The 23,472-nt window shown below is 41.0% G+C and overlaps 1 protein-coding gene across 8 annotated transcripts in view; it reads left to right on the top strand.

The window, feature by feature from the left end:
* The window catches only part of DOCK9 (dedicator of cytokinesis 9), a 1,069,784-nt gene that overhangs the window by 943,047 nt on the left and 103,265 nt on the right, over window positions 1-23,472 (top strand). For 7 of the 8 annotated variants that reach the window (XM_085622123.1, XM_085622117.1, XM_085622120.1 and 4 more), the window contains exons 46-49: window positions 3,643-3,765; window positions 6,998-7,111; window positions 18,338-18,484; window positions 20,460-20,670. In XM_085622123.1, coding sequence (XP_085478249.1) covers window positions 3,643-3,765; window positions 6,998-7,111; window positions 18,338-18,484; window positions 20,460-20,670 — 595 coding nt within the window. Of the gene's footprint in view, window positions 1-3,642; window positions 3,766-6,997; window positions 7,112-11,224; window positions 11,231-11,728; window positions 11,765-18,337; window positions 18,485-20,459; window positions 20,671-23,472 lie in introns of all 8 variants that reach the window. The other variant, XM_085622122.1, reaches the window with a different exon arrangement.

Here is a 23,472-nt window from a genome sequence, read left to right as displayed (position 1 = left end):
TCCTCTTTTTAAACACCTGTAGTTGCTGCTATGTTGAGTGTAGGCTGCTTTATTGTAGTGCAGAACTTACACATTGAGTGTCTGAGGTATTTTTTTTTCTTCCCTTTATTGTTTTCTTGAGTCTTCCTTTCCATTCTCCATGCCCACATTTGGAGTCTTGCTAATCTCATTGCCTGCTCCGCCTTCTGATTCATTTACTCTGTACTTTTTAAGCATGGAAATACTTCCACATTTTGGTATTGCATTTTTATTATTATGTAACCTCTAAATGAAACTTGTTGAATACCCTCATTAATGCTAAGAAGGACCTTGTATGCTCCCTGGTCCAAGACTACTAATCCTAATCAAGTCGTTTCCTTTTCCTGTACAAGCCAGGCTTCTGATCCGGAAGCTCTAGGGCAATGGGGAGTGGTACCAGATATTGTTATGGAAGTGATTAGGGCAGAAGTCTCAAGGGCACCTGTGTGATTCATTTAGTTAATGATTTTGTACCATAAGTTATTAATGCACCTTAATGTAAACTAAGAAAGAAACTATCCAGAGAACAGACGTCAGAATGTTAAAACATGAAATATTTGACAATGGGGATAAGAGTCGGATCAGTAGGGGGTTGGTTTGGTCATTAAAGTAAATCTGAGCAAATTAGTTTTTAGTTGTCTGTGTTAATGTGCTTTCTTGGGGGTTTTCTGAACACCACAGACTGAGAATTAAGACTGAATAAGAGTTCTCAGTCACTTTTTGAGACACCTCCGGGCATTTTTTGCAGGAAGTTGTTGCATTTCTGTTCCTTGTCAAATTACAAATTGGTGGAAATCATGTCATCCTCAAATTGTAGGTCTCGCCTGCGACAGCTAGTGCCGGCTGCCACAAAGTAGTGCGGGTGAGGCAGGAGTGGGGGGCATAAAAAAATAAATTAAAACTTACTTACCTTGCTTCTGGCCTCCGCCTATCCGTAAGCAGGTAGCACACTCATCCTCCTCTCTAAGACAAACACGACGCTGCTGTCACCATGACAGCAGCGCCTAAAAGTAAAATTATCTTAACATAGTGTTATCATTTTATTTTTCCTTTTTCCACTGCTCAAAGAGCAGTGGGGCGGCGCTCCTCCTCCTTAGTGGAGGAGCTGCCGTTGGCGACAGCGCATGGGCTGCAAGCACTCTCGCTTGCGAGAGATATTGTATAAAGCTAGGAGCTTGCAGGCCACCCCTTGCTTTAGATTTACTGGCTTCATTGTAACTCTTTTTTGCTGCCTTCCAATTTGCCAGCGCTTGCTGGCTTCACTTCCTCTTATTTTGGGAGCTCCCATGACCCACCTTCAGTTAAAATCTTTCAGAATTACAAATCTACTATGGAACAGCAACATGAAGTGAGAAGGGTGATCCTCTGTGACTGCCATGTATGCCCCCATAGAGCATAGGACAGGGTAAAGGGAGCACCAACACTAGTGTGAGCACCTATTCATCTGGGGTTTGCTGGGGTGAAGACACCAGAATCTCAGGAGACACTATAGGTTGAGGAGAGGGCAAGGAAAATCTGACACACGGTTTCTGGCTTTCTATAATCCTTGTAAAACTGCCCCGATTAAAGCACGTGTGAATTGTACAGCTCACTAGTGTGGCTACAGGTCTTACAGAGGTTCTGGCCTTCCGCCGCCTGCCATGTTACAGTGTAGCCTGAAGTTTGGTGGGCCACTTAGAATAAACAGTTGAGCTAGGGTCCCTGGGTGCACAAGGGCTACTTAGCACTTCATGGGGTCTGGGGCAACAGAGAAATATGTTTCTATAGCAAAGGTGAACATTACTCCTTCTGTGCTGCGTCATTCCTGTACCCAATGAAAACAAATTCTGTCCACTCAGATACATTTCTACTATCCTGGGTTCACAGTATGTGGAGCTGCACAAGGGGCAAATGATGTGTAGGAATAGAGCTGTCTCACTCGTGTCCTCCCGCATTCCATTATAAAATAAACATTGACAACGCTAATAAGATTTGCTTTGGGGTAGTGGAAGTGCATCATTGACTGGCAGTGATGAGTGGTTGTGTGAGTGGACAATAGATCAGTGTAAGAATGAGTTAATATATGAGTAATTGATTGGCTTAATGAGGGCACCTCTGGTAAGTAGAAGTGTGAGTTTTAGTCTGCATTGATAAATGAAGGAATGAGTGGATAAAACACGCTAGCCATTTTGTGCTGTAACAGTGCCCACACATATTAAAGACGCTTTCCTTTATGCGAGCACTCTCCTCACTGCAGCAGGCGCATTACATATAAACAGAGTGTGTCCGCTTTATCTGTAGGCGGTCCAGCATTGTACAGTGCACGCTGAATGGCATAAATCTAGCTTTAATATCCTATTGCATGGTTTTATTTCACAAGCTTGCAGTGCTGAATGGCCTGATAGCTTGGGGAATGAAAACAGCAAAGGCATAGGAACCATAGAACAAATTGCCTGTGCACTTTTGTGCATGGCTATGTTCATCAATTAATACCAGAACTATTGCCTTTGCCAAGTCTTGTTTTATAGCTCCGTCTGTGCACAGGGATTTTCATTATTGCACTCTTTGCTTTTCTCTCTGTAGTTGGATATGTGATTAAAGGTAGACACAGTATTATTTTTAATGTTATGTCTAGAAGAGTATTTGCCATGATTTGAGTATGAAGTTTATAAAAGCATTATGCAACAGTTGATCAAGGTTAGGATGCAGTGACGGAGGTGTGTGTGGGTGCCAGGAATGAAACAGCAGTGGACGCGAGAGATTAGAAAAAGGCTCAATTGGCATAGCTGGATGTGCATCAAAGTACTAAAAAAGCAACAACTGTTCCAGATTTCGATTGAGGTGAAACGTATGTGACAGCTCCAATATAGCAATAGCAGTGGAATAGGCAGGTCAGCCTTAAGGTGACTCAACCGCGGCTGTTGTGTGCGCTACAAGAAGCATGGCCAGGTGCGCATTATGGCTGGATTGTGTTACCTTGTACCAGTTTGGTTCTGCCATTTTAGATCAAGAATCCAACACAGATTAAAGGGCCTGGCATGAGATACTAAACTGTGTAGCAACTTTTTTTCCTTTCTTCAGCCATAATTTATCAGGAAAAAATGCCAGTGAATCCAGAATCCAAATCCGAGAATGCTACTATTAAGAGACAAAGGATCGATACAAATGTGAAATAAAGATGCGTTTCCCCCCTCAACAAATGCAGCTTTACTTCCCTTTATGTGGGTGTATTGAGTTAGTCATTGTTGGAGAATTTGTATCTCGTTCACATATAGTTGTCAGCCTGGTGCCCATTCCCTCTTGCATTGTATTATTGACATACCTTGGATAGAATTGTAGAATATAGGTCTTAGAGAATGGATCCATGGCAGATTTTCGGGATATCCACATTGATTGTTTTTCTTAGAATGACTCTCAGTGGAACTCATTTAATTGGCAATGTTTACCCTAAAGTTCTTTCATTGATCTAGTCCCTTTGAGTATTGACAAAGATGCGCAAAGCAGCATGTATGAAAGGTGATAGAGACATGGTACTGTTTTCCGGATGTTGAGTGTTTGGTTTTAATTTATCAGACTTCAGTATTTACCTGTATTTGTTCAGATGTGTGACTTGATTTATGCTCCATCTTTCCCCCCCTCCCCCAGGATGTGCTCATGGAGTTGCTGGAGCAGTGTGCAGATGGACTCTGGAAGGCCGAACGCTATGAGCTCATTGCAGACATCTACAAGCTCATTATTCCCATCTACGAGAAGCGGAGAGATTTTGAGGTTTGCATTTGGAGGCCTTCTTCACTTTTACTGGGCGTTAAGCGTTATATGTCTCAGGCCTGTATCATCTTCACATTCGTGAAATGTTGAAAGATTCTCAGCTACTTGTAATACAAAGGCCTTTTCTGGAAAAACAGGGTTTAGCCAATACTATAGCACAACAACTAAAAATAGGAAATGTCAAGGAGTGAGCAAGGTTTTCATTTCCATTTTCTGCATTTTTAGAATATGCAAAGTATGACCTTTAAACACATTATCAATAAATATTTTTCAGTGTGCCAAAAGGAAGGAGATTGGTTTTGTGCCATTCTGTTGTTTGTTGTATTGAAACCGACACAAATAGGTTTCAAACTACTTCTTGCATGAACCCTTTTTTTGTGTATAATCTCTTAAAGCCGATGGTTGTTTGGTACACAGCAAGTGATATACAAATCCTGTTTCCTCCATTCTCACTAGAGTTAACATTGACTGTGATAGAAGTGTTATTGCTTTCCAACAGTGCAATCCCTGAGATCTTAACAACAAAGTTCTAGTCCGTCTGCTCAGCAGATGCAACCGCCATGATAGAGTACTCTGTGCCGAACCGGTAGCCTTAGATGTTGGGTTTTTTGAATTTCTTGTTTAGGTCGGTGGTCCATGCCTGATGGTGCCCAGTTGGGCTTCAGACATACCTTCAGTATGCTTCCTGTTACTTTAAGGAAGCTATGTCAGTGTTGACAGTATTTTCTAACCACTATGTCAATGTAAGCATATCTAGCTCGCGCGTTTTCCAGAAGGATACTGTCAGCACCGTATTGTGTGGCAGGTAAGAGACATTGTTTTCTGTGGAGCTCCCAACATTCCAGTGTTTCAATTTTTTTAAAAACATTTTGTTGAAGATCACTTGCAAAACGCCCTGCAAATATTTGAGGCAAAGAATGCTGCAGTGTTCATTTATATATGACAGTGCAGAATACTGTACTTGGGCTTTACTTGAATACTTGTGCACAACTAGGTGCCAATTAAATGAGCAAAAGCTTGGATTTGCAAAATTAAATCACAGATTTTTCTTCTCAACACAGATAACTAATTTGGTGTAAGTGGAGAGAATCCACAAGTACTCTGGAAGATCTGCAGTAGAAAGTTTAGAGATATGGGTGGTGAAGGAGTGTTTTGGGGGTTGGTTTGTTGCCCTTCTAACTGCTTTCGATACCCACAAAGACAGAGCTTTCCAAGTACATTTTGCCTGCCTGTTCCCATCATGTAACCACATAAATGTATTGCCAAGCAGAATAAGAGTAAATGGGTTTCCATGCTGGAGAATGCTATAGAACACGTCCATGTTTCATGCACATGTACTAGAAGGGATTGCCCAAATAAATAAATGTGTATGTACTATTGCTCATATCGCTATACTAATACTTGCAGATTAGCAGCCATATAGGCGATCCATTACAGCAACCATGAGAGAGGAGTGACACCGATGGAAATCTATGATTTACACAGATATTTCTTTACTACTGATAATTTTTGTGAATCCTAAAAATTCTGAAATAAATGCTGATCTTAGACTCAAGCCTGTGACTTGAAGTTCTTTGCATATTTATGTGATTCGTACTCAGCATTACATTTTTCTAGCAGCGTTCTGCATGCAGGACAGTAAGTGTCAAATAAGTATTCACTTGTTTCCAAAGTGCAAAGCTTACCTGAGAAAGAAGGGATTGGCAGACAAATGTGCTACCATGCCTAGTGTACTAGAAGGCTCTGCAATAGGAGAAAAAAAAGATATAAACAGATTCTTCTATATAGTAGATTTTCCGCCTAATCTTTTGACTGTCACAGATGTCAAGACGCAGTGTGAGAGATATGGTGGTGATCACGCAGAGCTTGATCAGAAATGTACTCCAATAGTGTTCCTACTACCTTTGAAAGAAATGTTGGATTTTTCAGGGAATTTATGTGTGCAGCTTCGAATCTGCAACAGTTGCATGTTTCCAGAAGTATAGGTGGGACACCTTTGTTAATTCCTAATTATTCTCATTTGGAGGCACCACTGATAAAATATACATATTGCATATTTCCACAAGGGGAAATGTCATGCATGAATGCAAGTGATTATTTTTCCTTTAGAAAACCGTTTTCTATGTGGAGAAGCTGCTTACAGGTTTTTGGGTGTGTGTACCATTCCTGTTTCCACCCTGGAAATGGATGTTCTCCTGCACTCTAGAGTAGTGAATGTCCAACTTTACCCACAGCGGGAATGAGACAGGAAAATGTTTGTGAATATCCACAAACAAGTGTGTTCCCAAATTGTCAGAGCATGACCAACCTGGAATATCCAGTCTCCTCTCCAAGGACGTGAATTCCTCTCTTGACAAATATGTGAGTAAATTCTTAGAGCTGTTAACCAAGTTGTATGACTAACAACCATCGCTTTGCACTCATAAAAATAGTATTCACATGTGTAATCTGAATTTATACACCCAAATAGTTTGGTGTCTCTCTGAAGGAAATTTTAAATGCTAGTGAACTCTCCATACTCTCGGGGACTGTCCAAGGCTAGAGGGCTTATGGGCGGAGTGAAGGAGGGTCTTCGGCATGGTGCCGGCCTATGCACTGAGATCTCTGTCAAGACGATCAAATTGAACATCTGAGGGGAAAAGAGCCACAACAGATATCTTAGACTGTTGTCCACCCTGCTGTTTGCGGGGGCGGTGCGTAGAATTGTTGCATGTGGCGTACAAGAGATCTACCAAGTGTAGAGGAGTGACAAATCAACCTGGATTGGTGCAGGACCACCAAGTGGCACGTTTATAGAGGCAGAGGATGCCCCCATAAATGGGGGAAGATAAGGAGGATGTGGGGAAGTTATCAGGGCCTCACTGATGACTCTTTGGGACTGGAGTCAAAATGCCTAATGGGTTGAAGATCACCTGTGGTGTGTACCTTTTGTCTGTGAGGTGCGAGGGGGCATTAGGGGTTGAATCGGGTAGTTTAAATGCTGCATTGTTCTGGTATCCTATGAGATACAGTGTGCTGACATGGATATTTGTTATGTTCTTGTACAGAAATAATTATTTAAAAAAAAAAAAAAAGAAAATGCTGGTGAACCCAATGTCTGATTTTTACAGACTCACTCCAGTTTCCTGCCACTACAGGGCTTTGAAAGTGAGCAAATTGGTAACAACGCTAGGGGTTTTTTCACCACGAAGGCGTCCTCTGAAAGACTTTTAAATGTCTCTTCTTTCTACAGAGGTTGGCCCACCTCTACGACACCCTCCATCGCGCCTACAGCAAAGTTACTGAAGTCATGCATACCGGCAAGAGGCTACTGGGCACGTATTTTAGAATAGCCTTTTTTGGACAGGTCAGTATTTCTCAAATATTTTCTTTCTGGAAATGCATGCATTGCTTGTGTAGAACATAATATGCATAGCTTGTTCCTTAGGAGAAACAATCACCTGGCAGGTTTTGGCGCTGTGTCTGTATGAAGTTAATTCCAAGCTGTATGGGTGTATTTTGTTTTTTACTTGAAATCTGTTCTGTAGTTATAAGGTATTGTTAAAATCCCTCGTAAACCCCAGCCCCAACCTAGACACCTCCATACTACTGTAAATGATTGGCGAATGACATGACAGCTCTCTTCTTCCCTGCTCTATAAAATACTAAGTAAGATAAATAAAAAATAAAATAAATTGCTGTCTGATTTAGAGACATGTTCTTAACTATACTTCTGTTTTAAAATTGCTCCTGTGTGTGATTTGCAACCTTTTCTTCCAATATATCCGTAAAGCACAGTTTATTTTACACCCTTGGGAAGCACATCCATATTTTTGATGCCTTGCGGCAAGCTAGTGCCCCGAGTCAATAAAGATCCATTTTTACTATATGTAGATTCATATGACTATTTACTGATTATGGTGAATACTCCTGTAACTCTCCCAGGCCGCCCAGTACCATAGATTTTGTTGCCTGGCCTAGAGCTTGGTGTGAGATTAGAGTTTCTGTTCATTTGTATAATCGAGAACATAGTGACCAAGCATTTACTCCTTCCCTGTTGTTGGACAGTGGTGTAAGAGAGTGATCTAACCCTGATTTTTCAGCATAGTCGGATGTAGTAGAAAAGGGTGATAATTGGTCTCCCTTTTCCTGATATGGCACTGTCTAGTAACAGGAGAGGGGGCAGAGTTGCATCCTCTCAGAATTGGTTCCCTAAGCTGGGCAGAGGATTTTAAGGAAATACCCCTTAACAGAGCACGGTGGCTAGAAAGACTGTAACTTTTATGTAAGAATAGGCAGGAACGTTCCATCAGCTGAAGCAAGCCTGCACGGACATTGACTTATTCTAATGGCACATTAAAAATAAAGAGTTTTAATGTACTTGGATGTATGTTGTAAAATAGTTCAAAACACTACCCAATAGGGGCAACAACTGATTAGTGAACTTGCCAATATGTGGGTAATCAAATAATAAATGCCCTTGTTTAGGCCTTAATTCTTTTTACCAAAGTAAGAAAACTGATAGTCCAGGCATCTGACCCTAGAACTGCACAGACCCTATTTACTGTGGGCAGTGTGCCCTAAAGAGAATACAAATCCTTACCAAGGCTTGATGTGGGTGACAGAAAAATAGATAATGCTTTAATAAGGTAGAACCTTTCACCAAGTTGCACTTGGCTGGGCCCACTGCAAGCCAGTCTTCACTGTGACTTATGGATGGTGGCCACCTTCCACACTTGTAGGTCATGGATTCAGCCTCATCCATTTTTAGGAAATGCAGAGTACAGGTTCTTCCAGACTGATAGAACCAGATAATACATAGTGGGTGTATGCTCCTTAACTGAAAAAAGAGCTTACATTCAAAATAACTTCTCATCTGCAGTCCTTTCTAATCAACAAATAGATCTCCAGTAAGATAATAAACCACACAATCTGATGCACTGATCACAAGTGCAAATTTGTTTGAAAAGGAACTGATAGTAGCTGCTCTCAGACAGAAGCAATTTTAACAATATAAACACTAATTTAAATATACTGCTACGCAATACCACATAATGGACTGTCACAACTAGAAGGGTCAGGTTAGGGTTTCCCCACCTGTGAAGGGGTGCCCTGACTCTTTTGCAAGTGCTCAGAGTAGGAAATGCTGTCTTTTGCACTCATGGGACTTCACAGGGTAGGAATATTTTGGATGGGAGACTGTTTTGTCAACTTGGCCTACCTCCTTGAATTCACTTGGCCCGTGTTGATCCAAAAATGTAAGTCCTCCCAAAGAACTATGCTGTAGACTGGGCCAGGAGGATGTGTTACTGGGACCTACTGGCCCAGAGGGTTGATCTCTCATTGGGCCTTTTCAGGGAGGCTGGATATATGCCTCCAAGTATAACCATTTTGTGCCCCACCCTGAACCTAGTGGATGACACCCGGGGACTGGAAGCCTTTGAAAGAGTTATAAATATCATTATTGCAGCAGGTCGCCCCATCACCAGTGTAGCTTTCTAACGTTCTCAGGAAAAGTTATGTGCTTGGGCTAGTTCTCAAGGGACTGACTTCATAACAAAATTGACTCACAGTGCTTTATCTGCCATCAGTACCACTGAATATTAGCACTTTTAAGTAATTTGGCTGACATTATGAAATTACTGCAATGTATGGCTAATTATTTTTTTACCATGCTTTATGTTTAGTTTACTAGGATTATGATGCCTTTTAAAATTATACATTCTTAAAATGTAAAATGCTAGCTTGGAAAACATTTTTGATAACTAATTAAACTGGCATATTTAAGCTTTAAGTGCTGGTTCTAATTGAAAGATTTTTTTTGTGGCAAAAGAGGTCATTTAAGAGCAAAACCCTCCTTCGTCCCAGTTGTGTCTTCTGATATCCTCAATAAGCAACATTTTCAGTTGCCTCCTCTGCATCCGTTTACCGCAGAGTGCTTGTACGATCTTGAGTCAAGGAGAGTGTGTTGTTACTCTGTCACTTCTGATGTTAAATGCAGAATAGACAGGCAGCTTTCTTTGCTACAACCTTGGCAAAGAAGCCTGGCTCGCTCTAAAAGTAGTCAGGCAGTTACATTCGCTATATTCACATGTACATATTCCAAGAATGTTGTTCAGACAGCCACAGGGGTCACCCCTTCATAGATTTTCCTAGTATTATTGTAGGGATACTGTTACCAAAAAAGCTGCACTTTTTGGGACTGGGTTCTGCGGTATTATGTGGTTTTTGTCAGAGGTGACATTGGCTAGATTACTGTCATGCCCTCTCCCAAATTGAAGTGGAGATTATGATTCTGGAACCCCCCCCTGTGCCAGTGATGCACTGACTTTCAGTCTGTGTTACATTCAAGGAAGTAGTCTTTTAGGTCACAAAAGATGTAGGTTTAATAGGTTTAGATCAGGTTACAGGTAAAGCCCCACCAGGAGCAGCATCCTGCTGCTGAGCCCTTCTCACTCCAACTCTCCACTCATCCAAGCACAAACACTCAAAATTCCAACAATCCAATGACCTCACTCACTATCTGAGCAGCGGGGACGTGGAACTCTGGGGAGGATGCATAGTAACCAAGACAAGTCACAACACACTGTTTGATTTTTCTGAGCCCAATCTGATGCTTGGGTTTATTTCAGAAGAAAAGACTCCTGTAGTAACACATGATATTTGTCAGAGCCATAGAGAAGTTAAGGTTACTCAAGTTAACAGTTTAAGAACTGTGTGTAATTTAATTTTAATGGTTGCTGCTAGGATGTGTCTCCAAATAGTAATTAATATTTAAAAGAATAAGTGCTGGTGCCCAAAGCTCTGCTTGGAGGCCTGTGGCCAGCGGTATTAAATGCCAGAGCGCCTAATACCATACAACCATAGTCTTCAGTCCACCTGCTGCCTGTTTAATCCAATACCAGAAACTCCCTGCCTCTTTATCTCACTCTTGCAGGTTCTGGCATTCTGTCTTTGTGGCTGTTTTTACGTCTTTCTCTTCTTCCGTCTTTCTGTTTTGTGTTTTTACTCTAGCTTTCTGTCTTTAAATGTCTGATGAGGAAAAATAAGTATCGGTCCCCAAAAATGAATGCCGGATGGCAATACCGGCTCAAATTAAGCACTGTCTCAATATCATCAACCTGTAGTTGCATCCAGAATAATTTTGCAGTTGAAAATGTAATCAATCCATATTTCATTTATTAATTTGACCCGTGGTACTTTCACAGTGTCAGATTTGCAGATTTTGATTCCATAAATACAATAAAAGTGTTATGAATTATGTAGATATCATTCTTTGTTTACATTATACTTTTAATTATGCAAACTAGTTTTAAGGCCACCACACGGTTGATAGGTTTATTTTCCGAGAATTGCCGAATAAATCAAAAACCTTTCAAATGTTTTACTTTATGTTGATTAATTTTGTGCTCTGATCTCTGCGCTTCTGCTCTGAATACCTTAATTTTCTTTTTGTTTCTTTTTTTGTTTCTTTCTAAAGGCAGCGGTAAGTTCTGCAGCAGACCTGTCCTGGCAATTTTATGGCAGTCTTTACGTTGTGTCTTTTAGTTTGCTAGTATGCTTTTAGACATGCTGTACTTGACTTCATCACAGTCTCCTCTAAACATCTCTGTTCAAATATATTAGTGCCATCTGCAAATGTTTTTTGTTTTCTGTGCACCAGTATTGCATGTGTTTTATTCCAGTACCAGAATGTGTGGCTGACCTTCTTGTGCTTTCGAGTTATCATCTGTGGTGTGTTAATTCCATAGTTCATCTAACAGTGATACTAAATCCTCTGCAATACACGGTGAATGGATTTAGGTAGCTTTTATATTCATAACTGTTTTACTTTCATTTATTGTAGTCGTGTGGCCGCCATTGGGCAGATGCTGTTGATTCAAATGTATAAACTAAGGCCTGAGGTGATTGATGCCTGTGATGCACTGTGCAGCAATGTAACCCTTATTTGATTCTGTCCTGTTGTCTTTTTATGACTTCTTAGCAATACCAGGTTACAGACAGTGAAACAGAGCTGGAGGTAATTCAATGTTAGAAAAAGCTAACAATGCTGTAAAAAAAACTTTACTGCATTAAGGCTGTTGGTGTGACGTGGGTGTGACTGTGCGTGCAGCATGTGTCCATCCATTCTGTAGTGTGCTGTGCCCTTCTCACAGTTTACCTCATCCCATCTGCATTATTCCTACCACTGCAACCGATTTAAAGCGCCTACACCAAACATCCTTTTGTACCAATAACTCCATTTAATTTTGTAGTTGCCTGCAGATGAGGATGTTCATCATGGAGCAGAGCAGCATGATTACTGTTCAGTTCCCACGCTTAAATGAACATGTTATCTTACTGGTATTAACTATGTTAATACAAGTAATTGGTAATGATTGTGTTCTCAATGATAATATAAACATATATGTAAAAAAAATAAAAAATGGTTCCATTAGGCATCATTGTTCAGAACCCTTCTAAGGTAAATTTTAAGCTGGGTATTTTCTCCAGGAGATCTTTGTTTAACATTCTATTGCCACCCTCAGTTGTTGTGAATGAACGTATGTATTTTGTTTCCGTTTTGGAATAGCCTATTTTCCACATGTACATTTGTATTTTGATTGAAATTTCAACATATTTTTTAGGACTAACCTTTGCTTTTATGAATAATGCCATATTTATAGTGCCGCTGATGCATGTGGTTTTCCTGAGAAACAACAATGCGACTGAAACCTAGAGTGCAAGATCTTGGTCTGGCTTTGTCTAAGCGTGCACTGTCACTCACAACATATATTGAGACTGCTCCAGCTACAAGTTGAAGTAGTTCTCCTTCAATACTTTACCCATGGAGGTGTATGTCCACAGATCCCCTAGCCACAGCTATGGTTTATTTATATAACTTCACTGGCCACTTACAGCTAGCATTGCCATTGCTTCTTTAATAATCGTCCTTGAAATTCTAAATTCCATTTTTACCCTCCTGTCCTTTCCAGGCCCTTTTCTTTTGTCTCTTCCCTATTACCATATTTAATTCCACTGATCAACCATGACTCCAATTTCCAAATTATGGGTATGGCGCATTTGTTGAATTAATGTTGTGTACCTCTTCATTCCACCAAGTTGGGGTGTTTTGCTTTGCTTTTCTGTTAATCCTTAAATTTAAATCCCATCTAAACTCCCTCAACCCCTTTCACTCAATAACCTATAAATGTCATACCACGACATTAAATGTCAAAAGAACTCCTCAAATTAGTGGAATCGGTTATCCATATCTGTTGTTCCCACCCCTACGAGGTCAGTTCTTCTAAATAGCCCAAGGCACAGACTGGTTTTAAAACTGGAAAGATTATATGTATTTTTCAATCTTCTCTCTTATTGTCCTTTCTTCTCCACATTTCAGATCTAGAAGATAAGCCTGCTTATGCTTTTTGATGAACTTAATTAGACGTAGTGGTTTTGTGAGCCCTGAGCAAAATAATTCCCAAACGGGCGCGGCAGGCACTCCTAGACGGGCCTGCAAGCATCCGTCCCATTTAGCACAGAGCTCGTACTAATAAACCAATTGAGTTTCTAAGTATTCGTAAGCATGAAAATCCATGCCAAACATCTGAGCTCCCAACTGATTGCTGTTTAATCTTTGAGATGATCTGATGGGGCAGTACAGTTAGTGACCTTTCTTGAGCCCCCTCGGTTGTCTTTTTTTGTTACATTGCCTGCCCTCATTCTGGTTAGGCAGTTGACTTAAACGCAGATTCCTGGTCTTTACCATAGCCTGGATTTAGGATCAGGTTAGCAAGAATTATGAGTCTCAGAGATCTATAGCCTGTGAAGTCCTCCTCTGGTTCCTTTACTGCCACTTCCTGTTATACCTCCTTCCTTCCCAGCCACATATCTGACTCTCCTTGGAAGAAACTCTTTTTAAAAGGCTGCCTTAGACATTGAGAGTAGGTGTTAACCAGCACAGCCAATACATAATCGATTTGTTATTTTGTTTTACCTAGTTGATGTGAAAGCCCTGAAATAGCTTCTAATAAAATCTTAAAATAAAATGTTTTTATTCAATAGACTACATCAATAGCCTGTGTATTTAAATGTAACCCAAAAGAGTAATTGCGTAACTTTAGAAGACCATTTCACATTTGCTGACCTAATGTGAAAATCCTTTTAAGGCAGGGTCCTCCTAGGTAACAGCCGTATCGGTGCGAAAGAGGGAAGTTGTGTCTGAGGTTTATTTCTTACTGTCCAGTAACTTCTGACTTTCGAACTGGTTGCCTTTTACATTACTTTCAAATAGTAAATTCGGCAGCCCCATGTTGAACATTGTGGTATGCAGGGTTTATTAGATGACCGCAGGATATGGCCCATTTCCCCTATTTATAAGCTGGTGGTCTGAAAGACACTCAAACGACTGCTAAACGTTACAGACTTTCCAGTCTGGTTAAGAGCCTTCCTGTGAATGGTTTTTAAGTGAACAATAATTCCTCGCCATTCGGCGTAAACCAGTAAACGTTGTGTCCATGTTGCCGGCTTCGCAATCAGAGTTGCTGACTTTAAATTGACTTACTGCTCTTTGGAAATTCTGGCCTGCGCTTCCTCATGCGTAAAGATTTCATAAATACTTCTGCTGTTGGTCATACTTTTAGGATTTTCTTTTTCACATTTTAACAGACCGATTCAGTAGTCACTGTTCAGCACCTTCACATTCGTTTCATTTTTTTTATACTACTGTTCTTTCTTCCCACTATGACACCGAAGTTCAGTATGCTCCCAACTTCCATTAAATAACAACCCACATTAACTTCCATACACAACACCATCATCCACCCAAAACTGCACAAATAGGCAACTTAAACCAGCCTGCCCGCAGCCTTTTGCAGTCAAACCATCATGCAACAGTACATGGCTAAACAGAACTCTTAACACCCTCCCAAAAAAGTCCAAATAAGCCCACATGTATATCAGCTCTGTGGAACATCAAATACACCAGTTTGCACATAAGCATCTTTTTGCAACCTTCAGCCATAACCAGGTGACTTATAATATATCTTCTTGTCAACTGAAAAACATCAAATATCCCCACACTGCCTCCTATGTACCACAACTCGCACACAATACCATACTCTGGTCTGCTATGTAATCCTCCAAACCAAGGCGTGAAGGCATCGTACCTGAATAGGCTGCATAGTCATGCCACTGACAGAATGTGTGCCGTTTAAATACCTTTAACATAAAATTAAATAAACAAGGAGAGTACTGCAAAGTAGGTGATGTGAAAATGTAATTTATATTAATTAGGTCATGGTTAACACATGGTAGCAGTCACTTTATCCACAAATGCCATATGACCTCTAATGTTGATTGCATTTTCACTTTATTCGCTTGGAGTGCTCTTAGAATTCTGTCCTGAGTAGAGAACCACCCTATAAACGTGCATTTTATTCATGAGATCCTCACATGCGTTACATAGTTGGGTCATCATGCTGGCATGCTCGATGATGATACTCTTCGAGTCGGTATCACCCACAATTCTTGTCTACTGTCACAATGTTGATGTACATATGTTTTTTGCATGTACTCTCCTTCAGGCTGTTGATTGTATGGAGCTCAAACAGCTCTGGCACCAGGATTTTTGGAGCCCCAGGCACAATAGTCTTTGGGTGATCTCCCACCCATAGCAAAAAGGCAATTTTTTATAACTTTATTTGGAGTCTCGGCCATCCAACCTGATGGCAACATAGTCAACAATAAAAACAAGGCCACATTTATACATAGTAGTCATGTACCGCACCATCTACATGGTCTCCACACTGTATGTACGTTGGCATATGCATGCAAAGCAGAATTACATTTTACTCCCATGCCACTACTCCCTATGCTCACAAAATTCTTCATTTGATCTCCTCATTGCACCATTATCCGTTGTCAGTGTTTTCTTATTGTGCAACAGTTGTGCCTAACCTGTGGCTGACACTCAATATCACCAGTTATGACTCATCGGCTCTCTCAGCCACATTGCCGCAACACCCACCTCACTCATCTCCTCTATCCTGCCAATCCTGTAGACCCAATTTCATGTCAGCCCACTCACTCGGATCTCACTCTGCCCTCTCAACCTATCCCAATTCTTTTTAGTTATACGTCCTCCGCTACAGCCCACTCCACTGCGTCCTCACCTCATTTATACACAATAGGGACCCTGTTGCATAGCCAATGGATTTCTATACCCCATTTGGCCTGGAACAATCCCAGGGTTGCAAACCTGTGCTGCATCTTACCTCGCTTTGGCTGTGGTATGATGGTCAGTAAGCAGTATTGTAATGTTGCTTCGGGTCTAATATGTGGCACTTGTTTGATGCCTCATACCACCACCTCCCAACACTCCACAACTTTCCACATGTTCACGTCATATGCAAAACCGTGGCTCCTGGCTCAGCACATTTGGAAGAGAGATATTCTCTGCAGTCTAATGGATGTAAGATATGTGCGATGAATAGAATTAAAATGCATCAGCTTGAACCACGCATTACTTGCAATTTCCGGTACTTGCATACAAGTTTTTGTTCAGTCCTCGTCCGTCAAAGAAGTCGGATGGTCACCATCACAAACCTGTTTCCTTTATTGTGACTAAAGGTGTGTCATCAGTCAGTGTTTTATTCAGCCTTGAAACAAATCTATGCCCTCCACCGACCACTAGAAACACCTGCATATTCTTGGAGGTGTCTGGGACCCCAGGAAAAGTTATCCAAACCTCCCTGGCTGTGTCCGCTAGTTTCACAGATTGCAGGAACTTCCCATTATCTATGCGGAAGGGCTCTCAAACCTTCTCAAAGATTATGAACTTGACCCTGTATGCATGCCACTTAGGGTAATGCACCCCTTCCCCCCAAATACTGCTAGTGTCATGGACTCCTGTAAATGGCTGTAGCCACTCAATCAGCAGAGACCTACTGAACGGTGGAGTGCTTAGATGGCCAATTCCCATTTCGCAGCCTCATGGCAGACCACACGCAGGGGTGTCTCGGAGGTGATGTGCTCCTCTCATTAGTCCGGGCAGTAGCATCCCATCCACAGCCATCCCCTTCTTCCCCCTGGAGTCCAATTTCCTAGTTCAGACTGTCAAAACAGCACTTCGCCTCTTGCTGCAATTGTGCAGCAATATAGTGAAGCTCCATGTCCGGTAGACTTAGCCCTGTAGCTATTTTCTCAATTTTCTCAATTTTCAGGACCTCCAACCACACTCTGTTCCTCTTCCCCACCCATACCACTAGGACTATTTAGAGTGCCTGGGCTGAAAGGGCCCTTCCAGAGCTACAAGGACCTTTTTGAGACCGTTTGTTGCAACCTGCTTCCTTCTTGCGGCCATCAATGACTGGTCGTCATAATGGAGCATCGGTCCTGTGCTCTAAGCATGGCTTGCCACAACATCACCACCAAAGACATCGACCTACAGATCTGAGAGAATCTTCCATTATTTTTTTCCACTGCATGCTATGATGGAAAAAAATCCCTTTCCTATTCCAGGAAACCAAAGATTTATGTTTGACCATGCTTCTGCTAAGGACCCAATTATGGGTGTTTCATTGTTTGTACTTTATTGCATCCAATAAATACCAGCAATTATATTTGCCCATTTAAATGGGCAATAGTGCGCAGATGTTGGTACTTGCGGCAGCAAAATCTGCATGCCCTGTATTCTCTGGGCTTTTTCCCCTAGTAAATATCAACAGTTTTCGCTTATCAATATTTTCATGTTGAGAATTTGCTGAATTATTGCAAATCACTTGTAATTGGGACTCCTGTTCATGGGGTTTGCATGAGTGCCACAATTTTCCAAGGCACTAGTAAGGCCCAAGTCACGATTATTCTGGTTTCAAGCAACATTTCAAACCGACACTCCATGCCATCCTTTCTTCTTGATTTGGAGGTAAATGCATTTTAATTGGAGTAAAAAGTTTTCCTCCTAGGTTCTTCAGTGTTCAGAAGGACGAACAGGTTTGTGGCTGATTACTAATCTTGTCGGTACCTTACATACCCAATGTTTGTGCCTACACATTATTCCAAAATATACAGACACAAGTGTGCAAATTATGTATAACAAAAATACTCCAATGTTCCCAACCATTTGCGTTTAGGATGTGTGGGGAAAGATTTTGCCACAAGAAATATATATTCCTGGCAAAGAAAAACCTGTTGATGTCCTAATACCCATATCTGGCCACGCTTCAGCAGATTTCTTATGATATTGCCAATCTGCCAGAGCAGGTGTTATGCAGCAAGAGTTCTCCTGGACATCTAAGACTTTGTAGATTTGCAAGACTCCTCTATGAAAATTTGTGGCTCACTATAAAGTGAGACATCTGATCAAATGGTGAGAAAAGGCTGTGGAGATTAGATGTATGAAAAGTAGTTTTAGGAGAAGCTTAATTATCTTCCAAAATATTTACTCAGTAGGTATGGCGACTACTTTTTCACACTGTGGGCCCTTTTTCTCATGCTGTATTGTTTTGAGAAGGAAATTCCACTGGTGCATCGTCCATTTCAGTTTTCATTTTAACCACCTTCTCCAACTGGCATTGCCCAGTACGATTACTAATTTTCTTTTATTCCACAGGGATTCTTTGAGGATGAAGACGGGAAGGAGTACATTTACAAAGAGCCCAAGCTCACTCCTCTCTCCGAAATATCCCAGAGGCTACTGAAGCTATACTCTGATAAATTTGGTTCTGAAAATGTCAAGATGATACAGGACTCTGGCAAGGTATAATGATTCAGAAGACTTAACAAGTTATTGCAAATTATCGCTTATGAGTTATCATATTTGAACTAACATACCAAAAGCCAAATCAGAGTTCATATTGAACTCAGACTTCACTCTTAAAGTCGGTGAGCACCAGGAACCATAGAGTGCCTTAAAACGATTTTGCATGTTGTAGTGCATGTTTATTTGTAATATTTGTATTTAGTTTGTTAAAGACAGTACTTTAATGATAAGTAGGTCTACCAAACAATATTGGTACCAGTGCAAGATGAATGGTCACACATATACACTAATGGAAATATTTTTTTAGTTTTTCTTTGATCTCAGTATGCCCTGGCTATCCTATTTCCAGCCTGTACTCTGCCATCTGTTTGCTTCAGTAGAAATGCCACAGCCACACTCCTGCCCGCTACTCGCATGTGTTCCCTCTGCTTATCTTCTGCTCAGTAGCTTGGTACCACAAGGCCTCTAACCCACCTTGTATTTAGTTTTCTGGCTGTTCTTTGCAGACCTCCCAGCTTGGCTCTGAGTTTAAGCTGTGCATTTCAAGCCACATGCAGTTTTCAGAAGCAGACCTGCATTTTGTTTGTTTATATGTGTTAATAAGTGTGAACCTAGCTTGAGATCAAGAGGGTGCTGAACAGAAGTATGACCAATGGGAAGGTACAGGAATTGTGGGAACAATTATTTGAGGATATCAAGGGTAGAATGTCGGGTTAAGGGCGCCCTTAGGAGGTGTCTTCAGCTTTTGTTTTTGAATGAGAGTATGGAGCTGGTCTGATGTTGATGGGCATTTACAGCCTGGTGAACACCCATCTAGTGGATGCCTTTACTCTGTGTGCAACTTAAAAGATGAGGTCTTGGCAGAATCGTCTGACAATCATGCAGAGCAAAATTGGCCCAATGCTGGAGCTGTGATACATTTGTGATCTTGCAAATCCAGTGTGAAACTGAGCATCTCTTCAGCCACCAGGGAAGCAAGGCGGCTGCTATTCACGGTCTTTCCCTCTCCCCATGGGGAAGTTCACAGCCAAATGCAATGAGCATTGTGAAATCACAGGGTCACACCACTCAATAGCGACAACGGATGCCCACTTACCAAGTCATGTTTTATTTATGGACTGTTTTAGTTCTGTTGTGCGTGCACAGTGTTAATCATTGGCTCTTTCCCAGATTTAAATGCTTTTTTAATGGTAAAACTAACAATTAGCACATGTATGTATAATGCTCCCACCTGCCCAAATGCAAGCTGTTTGGTGCTCAGCTCATACAATGGGTCTCTATGTGGATTATGTTTCTCTTTACCTTAGACAAAAGAAAATCCTTCCCAGAATGGATCTGATGCTCTTTGCATGATTTGGAGTTTAATTTCTGCACCTTTTCTTTTATTTAAAAAATCCCTGTGCTTCAGTCCTGTTGTGTTACATTGAAGTGACCATGGAGAGGCTCCTCTTGATGAGACGCTCCTTTTAAGGTTTTGGTCCTCTACTCCTATTCCTGGGAGTGTGAGCTCATTCAACATAGCACCTTTCCGTATTTCTTTTTTCTACATGGCCTTGCAAAAGCAAACCTCTCCCGCCTTAGGTAATTTTACTTGTATTTTCACAGAAGGTGGACAAAGTGCAGCACTGATAATGCTGGCTTGTCAGTGATGTTTAAAATTGTAAACTATGTGCAAATCAAGCCTGTCATGCCCTGCACTAGGTAAATAAATCAAGGATGGCTGTACTTTTTTCTGTCTTCTAGTAAGTAAAGTACTCTTCTATGCTTATTTCCTTTTTGATCTTTTCAAGCAGAAAGTGGCAAAGGTTTCTGGCTCAACAGGAAGTAACCTCATTTAAGCGGACATACCCTTTGGTGGATTTTAAAATGATTTAAAAATTGGTTCATAAAAATCTATTGGATATTATAGTATTGTTACTCTCTGTTTAAGATGTTACCCAAATGTCCTGTCTGTTTCTCTCACGTCCCCAAGGTAAATCCTAAGGATTTGGACTCTAAATATGCCTACATTCAGGTCACCCACGTAACCCCATACTTTGAAGAAAAGGAGCTGCAGGAGAGGAGAACTGAATTTGAAAGAAGTCACAATATTCGTCGTTTTGTCTTTGAGATGCCGTTCACTTTATCTGGCAAGAGGCAAGGGGGAGTGGAAGAACAGTGTAAACGACGGACAATTCTCACAGGTATTTACCGTGTTTATATAATGTTGAGTAAATGTTAGTTTGTTCATTGTGTGCTGATTTTCTTTCCTTGGGTTCTTGCCTCTGGGTTGCCTGAAGAAACAACATTAATGCAGAGTAAAAACAAAATGTTATTACAACCTTGCCTTCATCAGAGTCTGTCTAGTCTCTGCCATCCTTGTGGGTCGCCAGGTGTGTCTCGAGGGCACATGGTTCATTCCTTGCATGAATGATAGATGTGCCAATCGGATTCCTTTGCTGAAGACACTTTTTGGCACTACAAGATGATTGGTGGATTTGGCTTACCCAAGATAGCAACTGCCATAAATCCTTTCCCAAGCAGCAACCAGCATCTACGGGTTATGGAAGACATCTGTGGAACACTCACTTGATGCCTAGCAACCGTTTCATTTCCAGTTGCTTCTCCGTGCTAATTATCAGCTCTTGCTTCCTCTTTATTGCACTGCTTTTCATCCTTTCAGGAGGTCTAATTCATTGTAGCCCCTTCCCTGCTTTGAAGCTGAGTTACTAGCTCTTCTGTTTTCTGCTTCCCTCAACCCATCCTCCTTCGTTGCACTAAAGACTTGTTAAGAGGTACCCCAACTAGTTATTAGGTTTGTGCTATGACTCCTTCTCGTTATACATGCATTGTGCTGTTAAAAACAGTGCAGCAAGTTTGGTATGTTTGTCTTCTGTTTTACTTCCTATGTAGATGGCGCATAGATCCGTCTGTGTTTGATGCCTCTCCCTTATCCCATTCATTGCCTGAACCATTTACTTCCAGTGGTTGCTAACCTCTCAATCTCTTGGTCTAATGTATTTAATTATGAGCATGCCTTGTCCCTGATCTACTGGAACCTGATCACAAAGAACATTTTAATTCTGCAAGAATTGTTTCTTCCAGTTCTACTCTTTGATGTCACTTATCTTGCTCCCTTTTCTCCTCTTCTTTTTCCACACTGACAAATACAAAAACCACTCCTTGTCCATAAAGATGACATTTGTATCCTGCATTTACAACACCTTTTTTCCTTTCTTCCTGTTATCATTTGTAATCCTTGCACTGGCTAGTTGACCACATTTGATCATGCTAGGTAAGCTTGATTGTAATCAAAATGGAGGTTGAAAACCCCAGAATCTTTGATTTATCTTGAACTCCTGTTTACAGCCTTGTAGTGGCTGGTTATTTCGCTGCTACCATGAGCAACCTTGACGTCTCCACAGCAACAGTTGTCATAAAAGTAAACAGTGCTTAATTTGAGCCAGTGGTTGTAGGTGGGGCCCACCGACACATGGGTACCAGCACTTGTTTTTCCTCATTAGACTTCTACCCACAGCAATAGAGTGAAAAGCACACTAGGGGAAAAGAAAGGCAGACAAACAGAAAGAGCAGGACGCTACAAGAGTGAGGTAAAGGGGCAGAGAGCCTCTGGTGGTGGATCAAAGAGGCATGAGATGGCTTCACAACTATGCAGCCTTGTTATTCAGCACCCCGACGTACAGTAGTTTCGGCCTTGGTCTTCTAAGCAAAACTTTGAGGCCTGGCACTTATGTTTTTTACAAATTAAGCATGGACCATAAATATACGCTGCAATGCTACACATGCACAAATTACAGCTGCTCCCGATCATCAATAAAATCTGATTTCCAGTTTGAGTACAAACAACGTTTTATTAAAGGTTTTTTTTTTTTTTAATCCAAGACCATTATTATCCAAGCTACTCAGAAACACTTATGTGTCATTTGCCTTTCCTGAATAGCACCATGGTGCCATTTAGATTTGAAATGAATTTCACAGTTGAGCTGCAACTTCAAGCCATGGTGCCTAACATGTTTAAGAGTGAAGCCATAACCCCTGCTTAGTCTTGAAACTTAATTTTTATTATTGCTTGTATGCATAATGGGGAGCCATCACCCATTCATTTCCGTTTTCCCTTCCTGTCCTCATATATTAAACACTTAGCTAAGTATCAATTCCTTACAGAGTTCTTCTTAAAGAAAGCCTAAAAGATTTTCAAAAGTATAGTGTTTCAAAAGCATTACAAAAGCATTAAAACAATAAGCGTCTCCGATGAAAGGTAGCACTGAAGGAAAACTATATGATTGTTTTGTTCCATTATGATATCGCCTATTAACTAAATGACGTATGTACAAATTATTTTTTACTTTCGTCGCAGTATGTTTATTCCTCTACCTGGATCAACAACACACTTTTCAAAAACTAAAAAGTGATCTCTCATCCTCTACTAATTACATTTTAAGCAGGGCTCTCTCCTTGTACTGCTCTATGTCTGAGCTATTTTACAGAGTGTCTTAAATTCATATATTTCCTCTCGTCAACTTGTAGGGTTTCTGTTTCCCTGATATCCAGTGACATATATTTTGTTTTTAACTCACCGTTTTCTCACTCCTATTCTGAGCCCCTATCTTCCATGCTGTTAACCCTTCTCAGTGTTGATGGATATTTCTACCTGCAGCTTCCTCACCTCAAAAAGCTGCAGGTGCCAGACTGGATCTGGAAAAGTTGAAATGGCTCCCCTGCACTGGTAGGTGGTGCCGTGGTTCCAGCTCCACGTCTATGCCTCTTTCGATGTGATGTCACGTGTATATGGTGCCTCTCCAGCATTCTGATGGCAGTTCTTTTTTTCTGCAACCTTCAACACAGATCTACTGTCATTTTGCTTTCAAAATTGGTTTTGCTGTGTCTTATGGTAAAGGTCACCTTTGAAAGGGTCAGAATCTCATACATATCATTCCTGTCACTCTCAGGGATCCTTTAAGACCCCCAAGGCATCTAATCTTGGA

This window comes from Triturus cristatus, chromosome 8, assembly GCF_964204655.1.
Source record: "Triturus cristatus chromosome 8, aTriCri1.1, whole genome shotgun sequence".
NCBI classification, from domain to species: domain Eukaryota; kingdom Metazoa; phylum Chordata; class Amphibia; order Caudata; family Salamandridae; genus Triturus; species Triturus cristatus.
This window is presented reverse-complemented; position numbering and strand designations above follow the sequence as displayed.